The sequence below is a fragment of the Natrix helvetica genome (genome assembly GCF_964273705.1).
Source record: "Natrix helvetica genome assembly, chromosome: 1".
NCBI classification, from domain to species: Eukaryota; Metazoa; Chordata; class Lepidosauria; order Squamata; family Natricidae; genus Natrix; species Natrix helvetica.
Window position 1 is genome coordinate 228,779,158 of NC_138548.1, and position 21,694 is coordinate 228,800,851.

Here is a 21,694-nt window from a genome sequence, read left to right on the forward strand (position 1 = left end):
ACATTTAGCATGCAACATTTTAATCCAGACTTCACCCCAATTTAGCAGACAGTCTAACCTCATTTAGTGGACAAATCCCCTAGATCTAAATTCAGGGTAGACATAACTTACCTTATTACATAATTTTGCTTGTTATGTTACATTATATCACATTATGCAAGTGATACATATTGAAATATAATGTTCATTCACATTTAACAAATACTACCTCCTCCTCAAGCTTTTACTGTATTCCCCATTCTCTTTTTATCTATTTCCCATTTTATCTAACTTTACTTGGGAGACTGGAAAATAAATAATTGATCAAAGACTGTCTTACATTGCACAATCAAAAGAATAACATAGGACTTTATTTTTCCAATACATTGAACCTGCATGCTTAAATGATCTTTCTTTTCTCTGGCTCTAGAACGCTAATGTTTGTGTAGTCAAAATGAGATCAGTCAAAGATAAGTTCTTCCTAGTTGTCCTTTTAATAGGTTGATAGAAAGTATAAGTAGAATAGCAGATGGCTTGGGAATGTGCTTGGTGACAGAAAGTTAGAATAGTATGTGGAAATGTATTTATTTTATATCCCAACTTGTGTGCAAATGCTTAGGGCAATGTGTAATGGAGCATCTTGAAAATCAATTGTTAATGATGAATATAGCATTACAAACTGCAACATTTGCAGTTTGGAATGCTATACTAATAGTCTGATTAAGACTGGAAAACATTGTGTCTCTTACTATTTAAGTGTACCTACTGGCCTTTGATCATTTAGATGAATAATCATTGTGACATTCTATTCCATTGCAGAATATGAGCAAAGTGACGAACAGCTCCATCATGAAATATCTCAGGTGAGTGGAATCTGTCTTCTGTCTTGAAATAGTTGTGATTTACCTGTTCTGTGGAACTTGGTGAATTTCTTTCCATGAGAAGAGCCAGAATCATTCTGATTATTATGAAATTATTATGTGATGAAAAGTATCCCCTTTCCTTACACACGTGAACTGGGTTCACTACCAAAGCCCACCTCACTTACCCTTGTATGTGAACTCCTTAAAGTACTCTTATAGTGAAATATTCACAACAAGCTGGATTGATTGACCCTGAGTGCTGACAGGGAAAAATCAGACAGGAACCAGAGGCCCAGTAAACCAAATGGTTTATATTTACCTTATCTCAACTTTGGTATAGCTGATGTGCTACTTAGTAAGACAGGATAAATAAGGAGAAGGCCTTCCCAGTGGGATTTTCAAAAGCATTCCAGTAATATGCTGTAATTTACACTGGGTCTGCCTTTTTCTTTGTCTTGTCTTTGAAGTATAGTAGGTCAAAGATATAGAAACTCTGATTCTGTTTTTGCCCAAGGCTACTCTGCTGGAAGCCCAGTGTGCACAGGTTTTTGTTTGTTTGCAGGCTTAATACATTTATGTTGCATCTTTAAAGTGATTTGGTTGCTTTAAATCAGCCAGGTTTTCAACACCTGGCAAATCATTTAAAAGGCATGATTTATCTGAGTACTGATGTAGGAATGAGGAAAGCCTGTACCATGATGAATTTATCCTCGAGCTATAAAACATTCTCACTCTCGGTTCTTCCCATTAGACTGTCAGTCGAAATGTCTTAACTGGAATGGATGTTTAGTAAAGTATATCCTTGCAGCTGTGTGGTTGTCAAGAACAGGTCCAGGTTTTCAAAGTCCTTCATGCCAGAATGATGGGAGGGGCGGGGGAAACTTAAGCAAAAATATTTTCTGTAAATTTATTTTGAAATTTTTACACGGCCATTGGTTTTAAATACCTAACCCTAGGTTTCTAACAACAATTCACCCAAAATATACAATAGAACCTCAAAACGCAAATACAAACTAAGTTAAAAGTAACTATAATACCAAAGGCAGGCACCTGAACAAACTCACAGCGCAGCTATATATCTACGATGGGCACAACTAACATCCCAGCGACTGAGGTCTTCATGACCTTCCAGGACACCTGGAATTTTGGGATATTTCCGATCTTGAGGAAATTATTACGCATAACAGGCACTACAACAGAATGGGCCCGTCTCCTAGGTCCCATCAGATGATGTTTAATAGGTGGGACCTGGAACATGCCCATTTTATCAGATCGGGTGGGAAAACTGAAACCTTTGGGGAGGTGCAGCTCCACAAGTCATTTAATCCTATGCCATGCAATGCTTTGATGGCAATAACCACATTGTATTATATCCAGAATTGTTCTGGGGGCCAGTGTAGCACCCGCAATAGCAGGGCAACACAGGAATAATACAAACTGCATCCAATGCATTCAGAATTTGGATATGCTGCAACATATGGATCAGTTGAAGCTTCTGGGCATTTTTCAAGGATATCACGGTAGAATATATTTGCAATAATCCAGTTGGGAAGTGACTAAGGCATGAGTGATCCCAGGCAGTCTTTCTTGGACTAGGATGGGCGTACAAGATGAGTTTAAAAATAAACTAATGGATCTTTGTCTTGATTTGATGACTAATGAGCAGACTTCCTCTTATGAATTGAAATTTTTCAATCTAACGTCAGAACACTCCTCCCATGGAACAACAAAAAAGATAGGGAAAAGATGGAGAAGAAATACCCTTTGTACAAGCAGAACAAGTTTCTGTTGAAATAATAGGCTGCTTTTTTCAGATGTTGAAACTTTTACTGATAAATTTTGGTGGGAAAGTCAGTGAATTTGTTTGTAAGTATAGTTCACTTTGAAGCATATGATTCCACATCTTCGCAAATCCATTTATGATTTTTCTACTCTTTACCAAACAAACTCCAAACAAGATTCACCAAATTACATTCAAGTTTCAAGTTTCAAAAATAGATGTATGTATTTGTGTGTTTATTCTTTATGCCCACAGTGCAAAACCTACAAGCAAATTGCTAGTTCACAATTTTAATATCTCATATTTATTGAATATCAGAAGGAACTATCAAGTGGTCTTTCATAATGTCTTTTAAGATATTTGCTAGGAAGACGTTGCAGTTATAAACCATTTGCTTCTTCTTTGTCCCAGGCAAATGTAATTTGCATAGTATATGCAGTTAACAACAAGAATTCAATTGATAAGGTATGAGGAAAGCACTTTTTAATTTGTCCATATATTAATATAACATACATTATATTGCCAAAAGAATTCGCCCACCTGCCTTTACTCGCATATGAACTTACTGTAAGTGACATCCCATTCCTAATCCATAGGGTTCAATATGAGGTCGGTCCACCCTTTGCAGCTATAACAGCTTCAACTCTTCTGGAAAGACTGTCCATAAGGTTCAGGAGTGTGTTTATGGGAATTTTTGACCATTCTTCCAGAAGCGCATTTGTGAGGTCACACACTGATGTTGGATGAGTTTACGTGGCTTACCACTTGGTGGCTGAGTTGCTGTCGTTCCCAAACACTTCCATGTTCTTATAATACAGCTTACAGTTGACTGTGGAATATTTAGGAGCGAGGGAAATTTCACGACTGGATTTGTTGCACAGGTGGCATCCTATCACAGCTCCATGCTGGAATTCACTGAGTTCCTGAGAGCGACCCATTCTTTCACAAATGTTTGTAAAAACAGTCTGCATGCCTAGGGACTTGATTTTATATACACCTGTGGCCATGGAAGTGATTAGAACACCTGATTCTGATTATTTGGATGGGTGAGCGAATACTTTTGGCAATATAGTGTACTTCTTGACCTTGAATATGTTTGCTTTCAAGTGTTAAGATTGCCATTTTGAAAGATGATGAAATTGTCTTTTCTTTATTTTCTATCAATCTAAATGGATCTTTTCTTCTTTAGTCCTAAAAGGTGTGGTAGAATTGCTTTGTTTTCTTGATAGACAAAGTGTGGCCCTTTCACTTGTAATCATCTAATGAAAGGGCATATTTTGCTGTTTTTTTTAATTTAACATATTGAATGATCCAGATGAGGAAACTAGGGACCTCATCTGTAAAAGAATTCAAATAGACTTTAAATGCCATGGAATATTTTTTTTAGTTTGAGTAGAACAGAATATATGCAGTTTATGATTAAATTGTGGAGTCCTTGATGGTCTCTGAGTTCGTTATTTGTTTCCAGGCATTTCATTACCCTATTAGGTAACATCATCAATCATCAATGTCAGTATGAGGTTTCCCCCTTGTTTACACAGTAATTTGCCCTGGTAGTGTTGATGGTGACATAGTTCCTTGATTAGGCACTGTTTTCTGCTTGATTATCTGAGTGTCTTGATTAATCCCTGCTTATCTGGATATTGGCTGTTGAAGAGTAATATGTCCTGTTTTTATTTGTCTCCTTAGCTTTTTGTTGCCTCTTTTAAATGGTGTACAAATATATTTTCTTTCTATTAATGGCTAATTGTCTGAATTCCCTAGCTTTTTTGAATTTGGCTTAACACAAACAAACCAGGGAAACAAGCAGAAAACAATCAAGAAACTATGAAGGAGAAAACCACATTCCCACCAGCACTGTCAGAGCAAGCGAATGTATATATTATAAGCAGGGAGCAAATCCCACGCTCACTGGCACTGATTATGTCACCTAATTGGGTAATAAAACATCTGCAGCAAACAACCAAGTTTAGAGAGCACCAAGAGCTCCACAGTAATTTTAGTTTTTCTGATGCAGTCTTGTGATATTTCATTTAGAATAACTTAAAACAGTATTATTAATGTTGATACATTAATATTTAGGCATAGAATGTAAAAGTAATTTGAATTCAGTGAATATTGCATGAGGTATATATTAGAATCTGAAAAAGATCCAACTATTTAGAAAGTTGCATTCATTTTGGGGTATGGGGGTAGGAAAATTGTTTGTGGTGTTGCTGGATATCTTTGAGGAAAATGTGCAGTTCCTACATAGCAGATTATGTATTTTTTGCATGCAATTATGCTGAATGGAGTTTTTGTTCTATTTTTACCCCCTAAATTTGACAGTGGAATTTATCATTTCACAATTATCAGTGAAGGAACGCAAACTTAATTTTTGTATATCTGCCATACGGATTACCTTGTATTGCCTATTTGTTCATACCCTTTGCACTTGCATTCTTCTTCAAATGTATTTTAAATATTTAGAAATCTAATAGCAAAATAGAAATATATAGTGAAATGAATAATGTAACCTCGCTTTTTAAAATGAATATTGATTTATTGCTTTAGGTAACAAGCCGATGGATCCCTCTCATCAATGAAAGAACAGATAAAGATAGCAGGTGCACATTAACATATTTTAAAGTTCAATAATGAAAAATTAAAGAATATTATTGAGATGCCAATTATAATTACATTTTAGAGGAAGGTTATTGATAAACTCAATGTTTATTTCCTGACCTTTTCATTAGTTTGCTTCTTATTGTACTGTTGGGAATTGCTTAGCTTTCTGGAATTGATGTTTAAAAAATAATTGTATTTATTTTATGTTAGATTTATATCTAGCTTTTCACCCAGGAGTTCAAAGTTGTCTACCTGTGATAGTTCGATAGTTTGCACATGGTTTGAAAGCAGTAAGGGAATTTGAGTAATTCAGTGAATATATGTATGTGGTCTAATCCAGGTAATAATTCTAAACTTAAATGTAAACTACCGGTATTAGATACTAAAGTTACATTTGAAACATAACTGAAATGCTGGCATTCTTTTTTACAGTATAAGGTGTTTACATTCATAGACATGCCCTAGCCCTTCAGGGAAACCAGAATTCGTTATTGTATTGAACTGTGATTTTCACGTAAGGGAAAACTACTCCTCATATTTTAATGAACAAATGTATTGTGCATAATTAACTTAAATTAACATAATTTTTATCCTAGCCAGAATGTATTTCTTACTGTGGTAGTGAAAGATCATATGTAGCCTTCAAACCAGCCATATAACTGATTTAGTTAAAACTATTGTGTTTTATGGCCAAAGAGACCAGAATTTTCAATGTCACATATTTATTTATTTATTGGCCGTCTATCCTATCACAGGGTAACTCTGGGCAGCTTACAGTATTAAAAGGATAAAACTACATGTGGTTGATTTGAGAGATGTTCCTATCACTTCAGAAATTATGTTCCTTTACTACTGTATACTATTGGGGCTAAAATTTGAATACCAATTTGAACAGCAAATAATAGGTTTTTTTTGCTGTGTGTTTATGAGCTATCTAATATTGTTTAACTTAACAGTGTGAGAACTTTTTTTTTCAGGCTTCCACTTATATTGGTTGGAAACAAGTCAGACCTGGTTGAGTACAGTAGCATGGAAACCATCCTTCCCATCATGAACCAGTATACAGAGATTGAAACTTGTGTAGAGGTATTGAAAAAAACATGTTTGTGGTTATTCATAGTTATATCATAGAAATCAGAATTCTAGTTTTAAATAAATCTAAGATTGCAATAGTTGTTCTGAGCTAGGCTTCCTGATACAGTAAAAAGCACACACAGTCCCAAAAACCTTCTTTTTATTTAAGCAGCTGTGAATTACGTTCGTCCTTAATGAGTCACAAATAATTTGTAAAGAGTCTGACAGATGTCTGCCAAATTCTTTCAGGATAAGGCTGATAAACACCCACCTTTATCTCCCTTGAAACATTGCCAAAGACCTAACTGGCAATTAGCTTGCAAGGTCACACGGAGCAAAGAGTCAAAAAGGGGCTTCAGAATTTAAACCCACCGGAACGAACAAAGTTGCTTCCTGCAAAGGCTGCCATGCTTTGCTCCTCCTTTATGTCTTATAGGAGGGACCAATCACCTCCAAGCCTTACTCCCAAGTCGTCCCTTTTGTCTTAACTGTTCTTGCCTTCTGGTAGCTCTGCGCATGTGCACACTGGGAACAGGCTCCCCCTGTTCCTCTACCTTGCTGATTTCCAACTCTAGAGGCTCCGGAGGCAGCACATAACTCCTAGATGGTCTTGGCCCCATCTCTGCCTTCGATGCAGAGCTCTTGTCTGAGCCTTCCCCAGGACTGGCCCATGTTCCTCCCCAGTCTCCTCACTGTCCAACTCTGCTGCCAGCTCCACAGACTTCCGGTGGGCCACAACAGTAGTAGAGGGAAGCACCTGCTGTACCAGCTGGGGGAATAAGGGGCTGTTGGGAGGTTGTGTCTCTTCCGTCCCAGAAAATACCAAGAGAACAGCTTAGCTTCAGCTACAAGTAGTCCTCAACGGTTCATTTAGTGATGGTGCAAATTTACAACGGCACTGAAAAAAGTGACATGACCATTTTTCACTGTTATGACCTTTGCAGCATCCTGATGATCATGTGATCAAAATTCAGATGTTTGGCAACTGGCTCATACTTATTACTGCTGCTGTGTCCCAAGGTCATGTGATCCCTTTTGCAACCTTCTGACAAGCAAAGACAATGGGGAAGCCTGATTCACTTCACAACCAGATTACTAACTAATGAACTGCAGTGATTAATTTAACAAGCATGGTGAGAAAGGTTGTAAAATGGGGCAACACTCACTTTAAAAATGTCTCACTTAACAACAGAAATTTTGGACTCAATTGTGATCGTAAATCGAGGATTACCTGTATTGATCAGAAAAAGGGGCAGATACAGGAAGCTTCTTTTTCCTAGAATGAGTACTGGTAGTTTTTTCATGGAGTATTGAATTGTGGAGAACAACATTCTGTTTTCTGTACAAATGAGTTGAATTGAGTGTTAGCTTTTTATCACTAGTAACAGCAAAAAAAGAAATCTGTTCACAACTGAATACAAATGCCATTTTTATTGACCATTCCTTTTTTAAAAAGAATGTCTTTCTAGATTGTAAATCGGCAGGGTTTTTTTTAAACGTAAGCTGCTTTGGGGAAGAGTATTTATTTGCAAATTAAATTAAAATATAATTAAAGGAAATAGTAATGTAATTGTTTTTACTGCCCAGGTATTCTGAAATCATTTTCCATTTTAATTAATTTCAAGGATTTGCATCTAAAAATAAAATTGAAGCAGCTAAAAATAAAAATAAAACTGATGCATATGGTAAAATGAGGTCAAGATAACAGTAAGCTTCAGAACTAAAACTTTAAACACTAAATGAGATAAAAAAATGTGATGTGATATTGTAAAAAAAATCTCTTCCATCATGACACTATTCCATAAGCGGAATATGCAAATGCTTGGATGAAGAGACTTTCAATCCAATAGCTATATATTAAGCCTTTTTCTTCCATATTGCGGTAAAGATTTCAAAACTCTTCTCTATTTTTTCTCCTAGTGCTCAGCAAAGAATTTGAAGAACATATCTGAATTATTTTATTATGCACAGAAAGCCGTTTTACACCCTACAGGGCCCCTCTATTGTCCAGAGGAAAAAGAGGTATATTGATACTTTTCTGCTATAAAATCCATCTCTGTCAATAGCTCCCAGTCTTAAAGAGCTAAAAGAGACAGTATATTTGGAGGTGATCTTTCAGCGTATGGTTCTCAGTGTTTTTGCCATTTTCTGCTTTATTTGCAGATTTTTTTTAAGGAAAAAAAAATCCAAGGTGAAAACGTGAATGCTGTTTAAGGTAGAGAGGTATAGTGGCTGGAATCAGATATAACATTTTAAGAAAATAGAAATATCTTCACCCTTCCAGTCTTCTTCTCCAAGTCAGAATGTTCCGAATTGATGTGTCACTTACAGTATCTTTCTAGTTTTAATCATTTCTTCTACTCTCTGGTAGTCTCCTTTCCCAAGCAGACCAAAATGTTATTGAAAATTACAAACTGATACTCTACAAGCTTTCATTATGATGTTGAACCTCTCTTCTTCTTTACCGTTCCTAAGGATTGCATAACAGGTCATTATTTTGATCAGTTATGTTTGTTCTGAAAATCAATTCCACTTTATAGAGTTTAATGTTAAGTGGGCATTCCTGTCGTTTCACAAATGAAAGATCATGTAGAATACATGCTTTCCTGATAGCTCTTGACTAGTTCTCTTTGTTCTTATCTTTGACAGCAATACTGTCAAAACACTTTTATGTTGTTCCATAAAATAAGGAAAAGATCCAAAAGATTGACATAGTAGCTGAGTTGATCCATCATACCGAACCATTATATATTTGGTGCTGGTTTAGCACAATGTACATACTTAGCTAATTATGGTTTACTGAATCAAAGTTTAGCACGTTGACAAGGATTTCTGTCTCTCCTACTTGTAAAAGCTTGTCTAACTTCCTGATTTTCTACAAAATAGGAATAATGAAGTGACAGGATTGATGGCTTTTACTGTAATAGAGAAAAAATTATGACAAGCTTGAGCATGCGTTAGAAGTTGTTTTAGGGTCTACTTAACAAAGAGATCTGTGTAGCATTGTGACCACACAGTAGCAATATGCATTGCCTTTCTGAGTGGCCAAGATATACAGGCTCCTTGTGAACAGAGAAGTGGAAAACATCCAATATTCCAACACGACCACTTTACAAATAATTGTAGATAAAAATTTGAAGAATCGATTGTATCCTGGGTTCCACATTGATTATAGATACAGTATTGTAGTGAATGTTCCTACAACTCCACTTTTCTTCTGCCACTGTAGATCCTTTTCAGCTTGTGCAGCCTAAGTATATTACATCGGCAGACTGTTTAGGAAGAGTGAGGCCTACTGCTTGCTCACTGGACATTTTGCCTGTTCTCAAATCATCTTTGGGATGATAGGATACCTGTAATCAGAAAGAAGTAGTGGGTAGGATCCTGCCATGAGAGTTGATGATGCTTGCGCGTTTCAATAACAATCATTGCAATTATTCTCTGTCTCAGATCAAAATTTATGAGTGATCAATTCCAGGTGATTCTGGATCTAATTGATGCAGATTCCATTCTTCCAGATTTTGGTCTTGTCTTTGACTGAAATTGTTGCTGCAGTGTTTTACATATAGCAATTTATCATGATCATATGCCCTGTTGATGGGGGTTGCTGTTTTTTAAACTTTTTTTGCAGCTTTAGTGCTCTCAATGTTATGCTCAGATGTGACCTGAGGGTTCCTTTTTACATTGACTTTATTATTTGGAGACTAATGCCCAATTTTGTTCACTGAAATTAATATTTGGGAACAATGAAGAACCAAATGTGGGCTAACATACACGTTTAATTTGGGAGGGTTCAGTGTGTTTATGTCGGAGCTTCATTTGGATTTAAATGTTTGACTTCAAAAGGCATGTAGAAGGAATTATATTATGATTTGAGAATGCTCCAGGATTCAGATCTGCTGTAACAAAGATGGCTAAGAGTAGCTGTCATCCTCTGGTGTTGATTAAAAAAAAAGGGTGGGGGTAAAGAGACCCTGTGGATTTTCCTCCACTAGTCATTGCCGAGTAGTTTATCTCCATTTCAAGGCCATTGAGCCAGTGCTGTCTGAAGACATTTCTGCAGTCATGTGGCCAGCATGACATCATGAAGTGCTTTACCTTCTCAACGAAATGGTACCTATTAAACTACTCAGATTCACATTTTGAATACCCTTGGGGGGGGGGGGGGAGGCTTGCAGAGTGCTCCTGGGGAGGTGAAGGGGGGGGGCAAAAACAAGCAAAAAGCAAAAATGGGCCCATTTTTTTCTCAAAATGCATAGCCTTATGGAGGCTTATAGAGTGCTGCTGGGGGCTGGGGGGAGTATAAAACGGCCCTTTTTTTGCTCATTTCTGCCCTCCCCAGCCCCAGGAGCTCTCTGAAAGCCTCCATAAGGGTATGCACTGCCATTTTGGTGAAGGGGCTTTGGGAGGCAAAAAATGTTGTATTCGATATATAAGACACACCCAGATTTTCAGCCTCTTTTTTGAGGAAAAAGGGTGCGTTTTATACTCCGAAAAATATGGTATTAATCTGACACTCTGGCCCCCAGTGTTCCTGTGTAATTTGACAGTTTAATGAATTATTTTCTGTTTATGTTGACACTGAATTAAGAATAATCTTAAATGAAATCAATGGACTAATTTGGAACTTAATAGATTTCTCATATAATGGTTACCTCTTGTGTTGTGAGACTTTGAGTTTGCAGACTGAGGGATGAATTAATATTTATTCTCATGCTTTAAAGACTTGATGGATGAAATGTAGCTCTCATAATTAGCTAAGAAATGTTATTTGCAAAAGAGGCTGAATTCGTGTATCTTATTCCTGCATGCTAAATTGTGAGTGACATTATGAGGCCAGTTTGGAAAAACCTCCAAACAAAAAAAAAACAATAAAAACCACCTTAAACCAAATGTAACCTACAAAATGTCACTTTTGAATTTTATTTCGGGATAGGTAAAATATTACAGGGACAATGCGGAGGAGAGGACCCATTTTAGAGTTGAAATCCAAAACCTTGTACAGTTTTAAATATTACAAACAAGGAATTTTGTGAAAACTGAGCTGTTACTCTTGTTGAAACTTATTTTATTGTGCATGCATATTTCCCTTTTTTGTCACTTACACAACATTTTGTGAATCTGGATCGGGACTTTGTCAGCCATCCAATACTTTGGAATACCAGTAACCCGACCTTTTCTGTGTTTGTATTGTGACCTTGTTAGCAAGATCACAATACATTAGCACATTGTACATTAGCAGAGTGAACCCATAAGTGATCCATTTAGCAAAGTTATTACCATGCATGATCCCAGATTGGATTATAAGATCCTCTATATATGCTTGGATATCTCTATCAAATCGAATGCCAGATTGGCCCCTAAAATATCCTAGCTATTTATTTCAATTGTAGGTTTCATTGTACCAACCATAATCAGTATACAGACTCTAGGAGGAAAGATTAAAAATCAAATCAGGTTTGCTTTATACTTTTTCCCCCCTTAAAACTTGTCAGTAGATTACGTAATATTGTTTTTACCACATGACGCTCAGCAGATCTGTCTGCAATTGTGGGAATTATTTGTCAACAATTTGGAAAAATAATCAGATTTAGGAGAACTGACCTACAACATGTAAACAAAAATGTCAATGGGTGTTTTGGAAGAGATAGGAAGGTAGCATGTGTGAGAATATTGATTCAGATTATTATTATTTTTTGGTTGATTGTGTCTGGTGAAAACAGTAAAGTTTTTAGATTGCAACAAAATATGGCAGGGAAATAAAATGCAGTAATCCCCATTCCTTGGTTCACTTAATCCGTAGATGAAACCTGCCTGCATAAAAGCCTTAACTCGGATCTTCCGAATTTCTGATCAAGATAATGATGGCACCCTGAATGATGCAGAACTCAACTTCTTCCAGGTATTTCTTCATTTTCTGTTGCGTTTCATCCTGAACTGTTCACTAAACCTCAAGAGAAATACCTCAGTTGAAACCACTGCTGATATTTTAATGCTTCGGCCATGCAAGGCCGGGGTACTATGCTCACTGTAGAGGACTTTAATTGTGGTGGTAAGGGTGGGGGTTGAAGTGGCTGCAGAAACAAAGGCTGAAAATGTTGCAAGACTTTTGCTATCATCCTCTCCTTTCAGAGAGATGGGAGCAGTGAGCTTCTGTGTCTGCAAAGATACAGCAACTCTTTGTTGTTTGTTCATTACATGTACATAGCAATAGCACTTATACACCGCTTCACAGTGCTTTCCAAACCTCTCTAAGCAGTTTATAGAGTCAGCCTATTGCCCCCAACAATCTGGGTCCTCATTTTACCCACCACAGAAGGATGGAAGGCTGAGTCAACTTGAACCGGTGGGACTTGAACTGCCAAACTGCTGGCAATCAGCAGTCAGCAAATGCAGCCTGCAGTACTGCACTCTAACTATTGCGCCACCATGGCTCACATACCACTTGTCTCACTGTTGCAGTGACTCTGGGCAGCATACAGAATGATAAAAAGTTTTTTTTAAAAAAAATAACAGAAGGATTAAAAATAAGAAGGTTAAATAAGAACTAAAAAGCAAGAGGGCAGGCAATGTTGGGGTAGGGATTGTCTCTCTCTATCCCATCAGCCACCCCACCATAAGGTGCACCAATCGAGGCTCTAGCTAACCACTGAACCAATTTTTAAGGCTCTTCCAGAAAGCCAGGAGGGTGGGGGCTGACCTCACCTCCAGTGGAAGAATATACCAAATGGGGATGGGGACATTGATGGTTGGACTTCTTTTTTCAGTTCTTCCTAAAGAAAAGCAGTGGAAAGTAGCACTGCTCTAAAGATTCATTCCACCATCTCCATTTTTTGCACAGAGACAGAAGAATAAGATGCCAGAATATAGCCACGCTATATTGCAAACAGTGCTGTGGATTCTGTATTCAGAACTCTTGCAAAAAAGTAGTGACGTATCGTCTGAGTTGGACAGGTGCAACTAGCTTCTGCTTGACCACATGGCTGGCTAAGAAGCTGCAACATGCATCTTCTGCACATCTAACCACAGGGCTAGTAGCTAACTCTGCTACTTGTATGAAACTGGTAGTCTAACATGAGACATGGAAGCTGTTTACAGTGCACTGAACCTTTATCAATGAATATTGATTTCAAATATTTCTACTCTCTTTAGAGAATTTGCTTTAACACACCACTGGCATCTCAAGCATTGGAAGATGTAAAGAATGTAGTAAGGAAAAATCTAAGTGATGGAGTTGTTGACAATGGATTAACGTTGAAGGGTGAGGACCACATTCTTTTTCGTTATTATATGAAATATGGGAAGGAGGTCTGCTGACAAATCTAGAAACTATAGCCAAAACCACGACTTGATATCTATTTATGAATTTGGAAGCTGACAGAACTGCATGGATTTAAATGTGCCATGCTTGTACTTTGGCCTTTCTGTGTAGACCAATAGTTTCAGTATGGAATTAGTTAGGCAGCTTATTTACTCATTTTGTGTGTAAATCGGAGTCCGTAAGTTCTAGATGCATATTTGTTAAGCTGAAAACAATTGGGTCTGTTGACTTGCCTGCATCTGGAAGCGGGCTGCAGGGGTTGTGATAATTCATTTTCCACAAGAGAGAAGGACTGCTGATACTTTTGCACTGAAAATATAATCTGGAAGGTGCAGTTTTCCAGATTCACAAAGGGAAAAAGTGATGTGGAGTGTGACTACATCTGCTGGTAATATTTGCTGGTATCTCTTAAAGACAGTTTCTTGGGTTCACATGCAGCTTCTCAAGGAGATGTTTACAGAAATGATAGCTGGGTCCACATGCTTTGAATCACCTTTTTCCTAGGAGGCTGCTCAGCCCTCCTGACAGTGGTCAGCCAGTTTTACGGAAGCATGATGCTTTCGTAGCATTTGGTGTGATCTTATTTTAAAAGATACACTTGCATATCTGGCGCATCTTTGTTGTGTTTCCAATTCTAACCTCTCTCCCTGGCCTGTGTTCTAGATTGCCAATTAAACAACTGTCTTTTCAGGCTTTCTTTTTCTCCACACACTATTCATCCAGCGAGGGAGGCACGAAACAACTTGGACAGTATTGCGGCGCTTTGGATATGATGATGACCTAGAGCTCACACCAGAGTATTTATTTCCCCTGTATGTATCGATCAGTTTTTGAAACTTAGTTTAAATTGAGTTGGTATTATTGACCTATAAAATGTAAAACCTGCGTTTCACTGCAGAAAGTCAGGTCCTTTCTAGAATATGAAGGTCTGTTGACTTGACCAAGTAATATGATTCCGTGTTGCTTTCCATTGTGTCCAACCAAGTAATTTTGGGTTGTTTCTACCCAATATAGCGACACATATAATGCTGAATTGGATCTATTTTTAAGAATATTGCTCATAGCATGAAAATTATTCCAATCTACTCGTCAAGAGGAAACATTTAGTTAGTCGGCGTCTTAACATTTTGAAACTAGTATGTGATGTTTAGAAGGTTATTGGCCAATTATGGTAGTTCTGGAGAATTGGAAGTAAATTTTAACACCTACATAGCACTGGATTTTGAAGAAACTATGATAGTAAAATTCTTGCAAGGTATGATCATTTGATGCCTTTTCAGTCAGGAGACTCTTTGAAGGTGCTTAATTTTTGTCAAACTGGATTTCAAAATGTTTGGATTTTTCTAGCTACCTTCCATATATGCACCCAGCATTATAGAATAAGCCTCCAATGATGAGTGCAGGTTATGATGTGGGACATCTGGGTAGCTCTTAACTTATCACCATTCATTTAGTGACAGTTTGAGATAATAATCGCGCTGAAAAAAAGTTACATACAACAGATTCTCACACTTACGATTATCATATCATTCCCACAGGCATGTGATCAAAATTTGGGTGTTGACAAAGAGCATACATTTGCAACAGTTGCAGTGTCCTGGGGTCATGTGCCTGCCAATTAAGGCCTTCCCAGCTGGCTTTCAACAAGCAAAGTCAGTGGGGGAAGCTGGATTCAGATAACAACTGTGATTTATTGAATGACTGTGTGATTTACTTAACAACCTTGACAAAAAAAGATTGTAAAATCGGGTGCAGCTCTGTTAACCACTGCCTTACTTAGCAGCAGCAGAAATTCTGCTCCCAATTGTGGTCGTAAGTTCAGGACTACCTATGCTACATTCAGAGTTTGAATATTGGACATTTCAATATTAACTCTTAGAGAACAGCGGCAGAAAGAGTACTCATCTCTTGCTTATGGGCTTCATAGGATCATCTGATTAGCCATTGGAGATAGGGAATAGTGGGCTTGATAAGTCTCTGGTTGGTTTGTCGGTCTGTATGCATGAATGTATGAATTTATTCAACATTCAATATGCTACCCATCTTCAGGTGGTCTACGATCATTAAAAAAGAACCACATGTTAAAACATTAATACAGTAAATAGTAGCATTAAATTAGTTCAAAATTGACAAAGTGGAGAAAGAAAGCAAGATGCACGATGGGAGGTGGAGTTTTTATCTTAGTCCGTTAACCACTTCCAGAATGACACGTCCCCAATTGCAAGACTCACTTTGTTCTTATTTGTTAGGTAAGCATACTTCTTTTTCAAAGATATTGCTTTTTCTCCAATCAGGTTAAAAATACCTTCTGACTGCACGACAGAGTTAAACCATCATGCATACTTGTTCCTTCAAAGCATGTTTGATAAGTATGATTTGGTAAGTTTTTTATCTGATTTTGGAATTTTTTAAGATGAACACATGATTGATTGAGCAATTGGATAGTATTTTTGTAACCAGCCTCAGACTGAACATTCCTGGCAATATACAATAAAGCAAGCACTAAATATATATATATATATATATGTTACAACTATTCAACATACCCTCCAAATGAATGCCCATAAGCAATTAAATAGTGTGGAAAGCACCGGTAGAATATAGTTGTTTTAACTGCTTTATGAAACACCTGGAGAAACAGCGCTTGGTCAGTGTCTGAGAATAGTGAATTGCAAAACATGGACATCATACTAGGAAAGTCTTGCCACCTTAGCCCCCATCCCAGTTACTTTCTGAATACATTTTTCAAACATTATCTTTGCTATTGAAGGCACTTGAAATGATTAAAATATATTAAATATTTAACTTGTTTTGTTGCATAGTATATTTTAGGATTTGCCAATCAAGTGACTCTGTTACATAAAAAATACAGGTTTTGTGGAGTCCTTGGTTCTCTCTGAGCCTGGTTATTTTCTTGCAGATGTTTCATTACCTAGCTAGGTAACATCATCAGTGCTAGAAGGAGGTGGGATTTGCTCTCTGTTTATCGTTCTCTTTCCCAGAAATTCTTAATCAAAGCCATCTGAAGTACAATGAAGCATAGAAAAACAAGCTATGTCAGTTGACTTACTAAACTAAGCTAACTGGCTATAAATAAATATAAATCTGTTTTCAGGACCGAGACTGTGCTTTGTCTCCTGAAGAACTCAAGGATTTGTTCAAAATCTTCCCTTACATGCCATGGGGACCAGATGTCAACAGCACTGTTTGTACAAATGAAAGGGGTTGGATAACATATCAGGGATTTCTTTCTCAGTGGACGTAAGTGTAGCATATAAATTAGAGATTGCCCACAACTTGTTTAGAAACAGCTATTCTTTTAATGGTAGAAAGTGAAAAATGAACTGCTTTCAAAGATAGTTTATGTGATTGGTACTATGTGGTTGTTTCTTTGGATATGGCTACTATTTCTAATTGCAAATACATTATTATATTATTGAAAACTCCCAGCACTCTTAAGAACAAGCGTGTTTGAAAAAGAAATGAAGCCAAAATGTTCTTTCTCATATACTATGATTTAATCAGGAAGGAAGTGCAATAATCATACAATTATAACCCAGGCAAGTTTCACAAGTTAATTCTGCATTGAATTAAAAGCCAATTGCTCTTTCTGAAATTTCATTAAGACCTGCTTAATAAAGATTGCCATACTTGTTTCACACAAGCAGGTTGCCCAAGAGAACTATTACTATGACTAGAAATAAGACTATGTGATCTTTCTTTCTATTATCCATTCCACTATCTTGGCTTTTTAATACATGACATGCAAACTGATAAATGTAAAACAAACCTTAACATGATAAAATCTTGAACTGTAATCCAACTGCATACTACTTATTTTTTTAAAAAAATATTTTTATTAAACATATTTCAACATTAAAAAACAACATATAGACTCATTAAAGTGTTTCCATATCAATGTCACTTATATTAACATAAATTATATAGATTGCAATACTATGTATTATATATTTATTTAAATTTACAAATATATACATTTTGCTCTCTTTTTGATATACATCTTACATATTCCTTATGCAGTAACTTTATGTCTATCTTCCAGCCAAATGTACATATATTCCAGATTTAATAATATTCCGATTCTTCTCTATCTTTTAATTCCATGGTTAACCTATATCCATCTTCACATTCAAGTATCTTTCTTATTATCATTTGATCCGAGGGCGTGTTGTTCTGTTTCTAATTCTGAGCAAAGACGATTCTAGCTGCAGTTAATATATGCAGTATAATGTATTGAATTTTTTTACACATGTTTCTCCTTAATATGCCCAATAAGAATACTTCCAGTTTCAACTCTTGTCTTTTGTCCTCTTCTAACAATTTCTTTACTTTGAGCCAATACTCCCTAGCATTAGGGCACGACCACCACATATGATAGAAAGTTCCTTGTTTATATCCGCATCTCCAACACTCTGGCGAACACTTTGGAAACACTTTGGCCAATCTCGCTGGGGGTAAATGCCAACGATAAAACATCTTGTACAAATTTTCTTTGTAGGCTGCTGACATTGTCAATTTGTAGCTTTTCTCCCATAATTTTCCCCAATGTTCCAATTCGATACTATAACCAAAATTTTGGGCCCAACTTATCATTGTCTCTTTCACTGTTTCTTCCTCCATTTTAAATCTTAAGAAATAATTATATGCTTTGGTAATCATTCCCCCACCCACCCACTTCCTGGTCCCCTGTAGTATTTTATCTAATTCCTGTTGTTGTCTGTAGAAGCCATATTGTTCTAAGTCTTTTTTATATCTTGTCCTATGGCCACAACTTATCTCTATTCCTTGGCTCTTTAATTCTTGGTCTGATTTTAATATCCCTTGTTCATCCAATAAATCTTATTTATTGGATGAACATTTCACTGCCTTATTTACATCTAATACATTAGGGTATATCATTGCCGCCATAGTTGAAAGCCAGAGTGGGATTTTCATATAATGATGCTTCTTAATTTTCTCCAAATGCATATAGGGCAGCGATGGCGAACCTTTTTTGGCTCGCGTGCCATAAGTGGGGGGAGTGCAGGGGGGTCGTGCGCGGCTGTGTCGCACCCATAATGCAATGCGCGAACCCCCCAGTGCACATGTGCGCACTACAGGTGCTCCCCCCATTTTTTGCATGCTTTTTTCGCCCTTCCCAGGCTCCAGAGGCTTTATAGGAGCCTGGGAAGGGCGAAAACAGCCCCCCCCCCTGCCCTCCCAGGAGGCTTCAGGGACCTTCAGGAGGCTTCCCTGAAGCCTCCAGAGCACTTAAAATCACTCTCTGAGCAAACTGGAAGTCTGTTCCCTAACTTCTGGTTTGCCTATAGGGCCATTTTTTTGCACTCCGGAAGCTTCAAGGAAGCTCATGAAGCCTCCCGGGGGTGGGGACGGGACTCTTTTTGCCTTCCCCAGGCTCATATAAAGCCTCTGGAGCCTGGGGAGGGCGAAAAATGGCTTTAAAAAAGGGTGAAGTTAGCTGGCCTGCATGTGCATGCGCGCTGGCCAGCTGACAGGGCAACGTCTTGCGTGCCCTGACAAATGGCTCTGCGTGCCACCTGTAGCACGTGTGCCATAGGTTCGCCATCCCAGATATAGGGCATCTCTTACTAAGTGTCTCTGGAAATATGAGTGTATTTTATTTTTTCCTTCCCAAATAAATGCATGCCAGCCAAGTTGAAGGTTCTGACCCTCTATTGTTAGTATCCTTTTTTTATTTAGGTTTACTCAATCTTTAAGCCAAGTCACGGCTGCCACATAGTAATAAATTTCCCAGTCTGAGAGTCCAAAACCTCCCCTATTTCTACTATCTTGCAAAAGTTTTAATTTTATATGAAATTTCTTCCCCAGCCAAATAAACTTTAATGTTATTTTATTTAATTCTTCAAAAAAAATTCCCTAATTTTATCAGTATTGTTTGGTGGAGAAACACAATTTTAGGTAGTATGTTCATTTTGATCATGGCAATTCCTCCGATTAGTGATATTTGTAATTTTGCCCAATTATCCAAATCTTTTTGTATTTGTATTATAAGAGGATAAGCATACTACTTATTTTTGTGGTATGTGGGAAGTAGTATATAAGCACTGATAAAAAAATATCATTAATTTTGCTTCCTGCTGCCTTCAATAGCTTAAAAATCTTTTTCAGGGTTTCCAAATAGGGAAGATGCGAATTCCAATGCTTGAGTACATATATAAAATAGTCCTGGATTTTACCGATAGATTTGTACTGCAAAATGCCCTTAAGGCAGGACTCCCCAACTTCTGGGCTGTGGCCCACTACCAGGTTGGGGCCCGTGCAGAACTGGGCCATGCAAGCAATGGACAAGTGTGTGTGCGCACACAGCTCCACATGCACAAGTGGGAGATGCTCATGCGTGAAACTCCATTTGTGTGGGCGTGCACTCTCAACACAAAGCTCTGTGCAAGCGGCAGACGTGCGCCTACCACTCGTGCAAATGGAATTGGGCACATTTACATGCACGCCTGCTGCTTGCCCGGAACCATCCCCATCCCCACCACTACCACATACCCCACCCAGTGTGCCAAGCTGGAAAGGTTTGGGACTGCTGCCTTAAGGCTACAACAGATGCCGAGAACTTGGGAAACATAGTTGTTTTCTCTTATAGACTAACTACGTACTTGGATGTACAGCGCTGCCTCGAATATCTGGGCTATTTAGGATACTCAATATTGACTGAACAGGAATCCCAGGCCTCAGCAATCACAGGTATTGACTTTCACTTTTCCCAACTTATTCGGGGAAGAATTTGGATACTTGCAGGGTAAAGTAATTGAAGAATACTTGCCTTAAAGTAAAGCATTGGGATTTTAGGGAACATGGCTCACTTATCTGTCCATTTTTGTTTTAAAGTAACCAGAGACAAAAAGATTGACCTTCAGAAAAGGCAGACTCAGAGGAATGTGTTCAGATGTAATCTAATTGGGTTGAAAGGTTGTGGGAAAACTGGAGTTCTCCATGCGCTGCTTGGAAGAAATCTCCTGGTAAGACTCTTCTTCTGTTTTTCTCTAAAACAATGTGTTAGAGTTGGGGCGGAATTGCCTGTTGCCAGCACTTGGTTACTGCTTTTACAATATATTCTTAAAATGGTTCTTTTCATCCACTGTTTATTTTTATTTATGATCCAGCAACTTTGAGGCAGGACAGCTGCACAACCAATTAGTTATGGGTCCTTTGGGGCCCAAAGGAAATGTACTGCTAAGTTAGTCATGTGCTAGCATTTAATGTTCTGGCAGTGCTGCTTTGTTGTACAGAACCAGAGTGCAGTGTTTACTAATCATATTTCTACATTGCTTATCTCACCTAAGTGACTCTGGGGAGTTTACAAATGAAAATTGTGAAAAGTGACCAATAGGATTTCCGGAAGACAACTGTGATTGCCCCTCTCCTGCCCTGGGATCTTGGCTGGTGCCATACCCTAAACCTGGCCAGGCATATTTCAGACAAGGAAATCACCCCAACCCCTCTGGGCCTAGCCAGGTCTCGATAATACATGCCAGGTTGACCTGCTCCTTACTGATGAGATCACAAATTAGAGGAGCTTTGTTATTAATTGACATGGCATTAAATAACAACAGCCGAAAGCAAAGCCCTCTGTCTGTCTGTTGATCCGGGCCTGGTTGGAGTTCGCAGAAGTCAGAACACAATAGCGGTGCCAAAAACCAGGGACATCTTTTCCGGGAGCAGCCTGCGCTCTCTCTTCCACCAAAATGCCCATCAGTACCTGAATGATTTAGTCTGCCCCAAGCTCCCCAAAGTCATTCCCCCTCCAACTCTAACCTGCTAGCTCTTCTGACTGCGGATCCCTGCAGCCACTCTGGTACTATGGACCTCCAAGGATAGTTATGAGCTCCCACAGTGCTCCAACCCTCACTCTTGGCACTGCTGAGAGCCCTAGAGAGCCAATATATTACATTGGTATATACCAAGATACCAGTATATTTGTATTTGTTCTTAATGTAGTACAGTGAACCTCCGTGAGCACCGCTGGCAAGTCTGCAGGCCAAGCAGTAGAGTGGACAGCTGCAACCTGCAAGCAAGGAGCTT

At 38.0% G+C, this 21,694-nt stretch overlaps 1 protein-coding gene across 3 annotated transcripts in view; it reads left to right on the plus strand.

The window, feature by feature from the left end:
* The window catches only part of RHOT1 (ras homolog family member T1), a 58,552-nt gene that overhangs the window by 14,737 nt on the left and 22,121 nt on the right, over window positions 1–21,694 (plus strand). For all 3 annotated transcript variants that reach the window (XM_081933192.1, XM_081933190.1, XM_081933191.1), the window contains exons 4-15: window positions 799–842; window positions 3,034–3,087; window positions 5,176–5,228; window positions 6,207–6,315; window positions 8,224–8,325; window positions 12,107–12,205; window positions 13,456–13,564; window positions 14,316–14,436; window positions 15,919–16,003; window positions 16,740–16,885; window positions 20,256–20,356; window positions 20,501–20,631. In XM_081933192.1, the coding sequence (XP_081789318.1) occupies window positions 799–842; window positions 3,034–3,087; window positions 5,176–5,228; window positions 6,207–6,315; window positions 8,224–8,325; window positions 12,107–12,205; window positions 13,456–13,564; window positions 14,316–14,436; window positions 15,919–16,003; window positions 16,740–16,885; window positions 20,256–20,356; window positions 20,501–20,631 (1,154 nt within the window). The remainder of the gene's footprint in view (window positions 1–798; window positions 843–3,033; window positions 3,088–5,175; window positions 5,229–6,206; window positions 6,316–8,223; window positions 8,326–12,106; window positions 12,206–13,455; window positions 13,565–14,315; window positions 14,437–15,918; window positions 16,004–16,739; window positions 16,886–20,255; window positions 20,357–20,500; window positions 20,632–21,694) is intronic.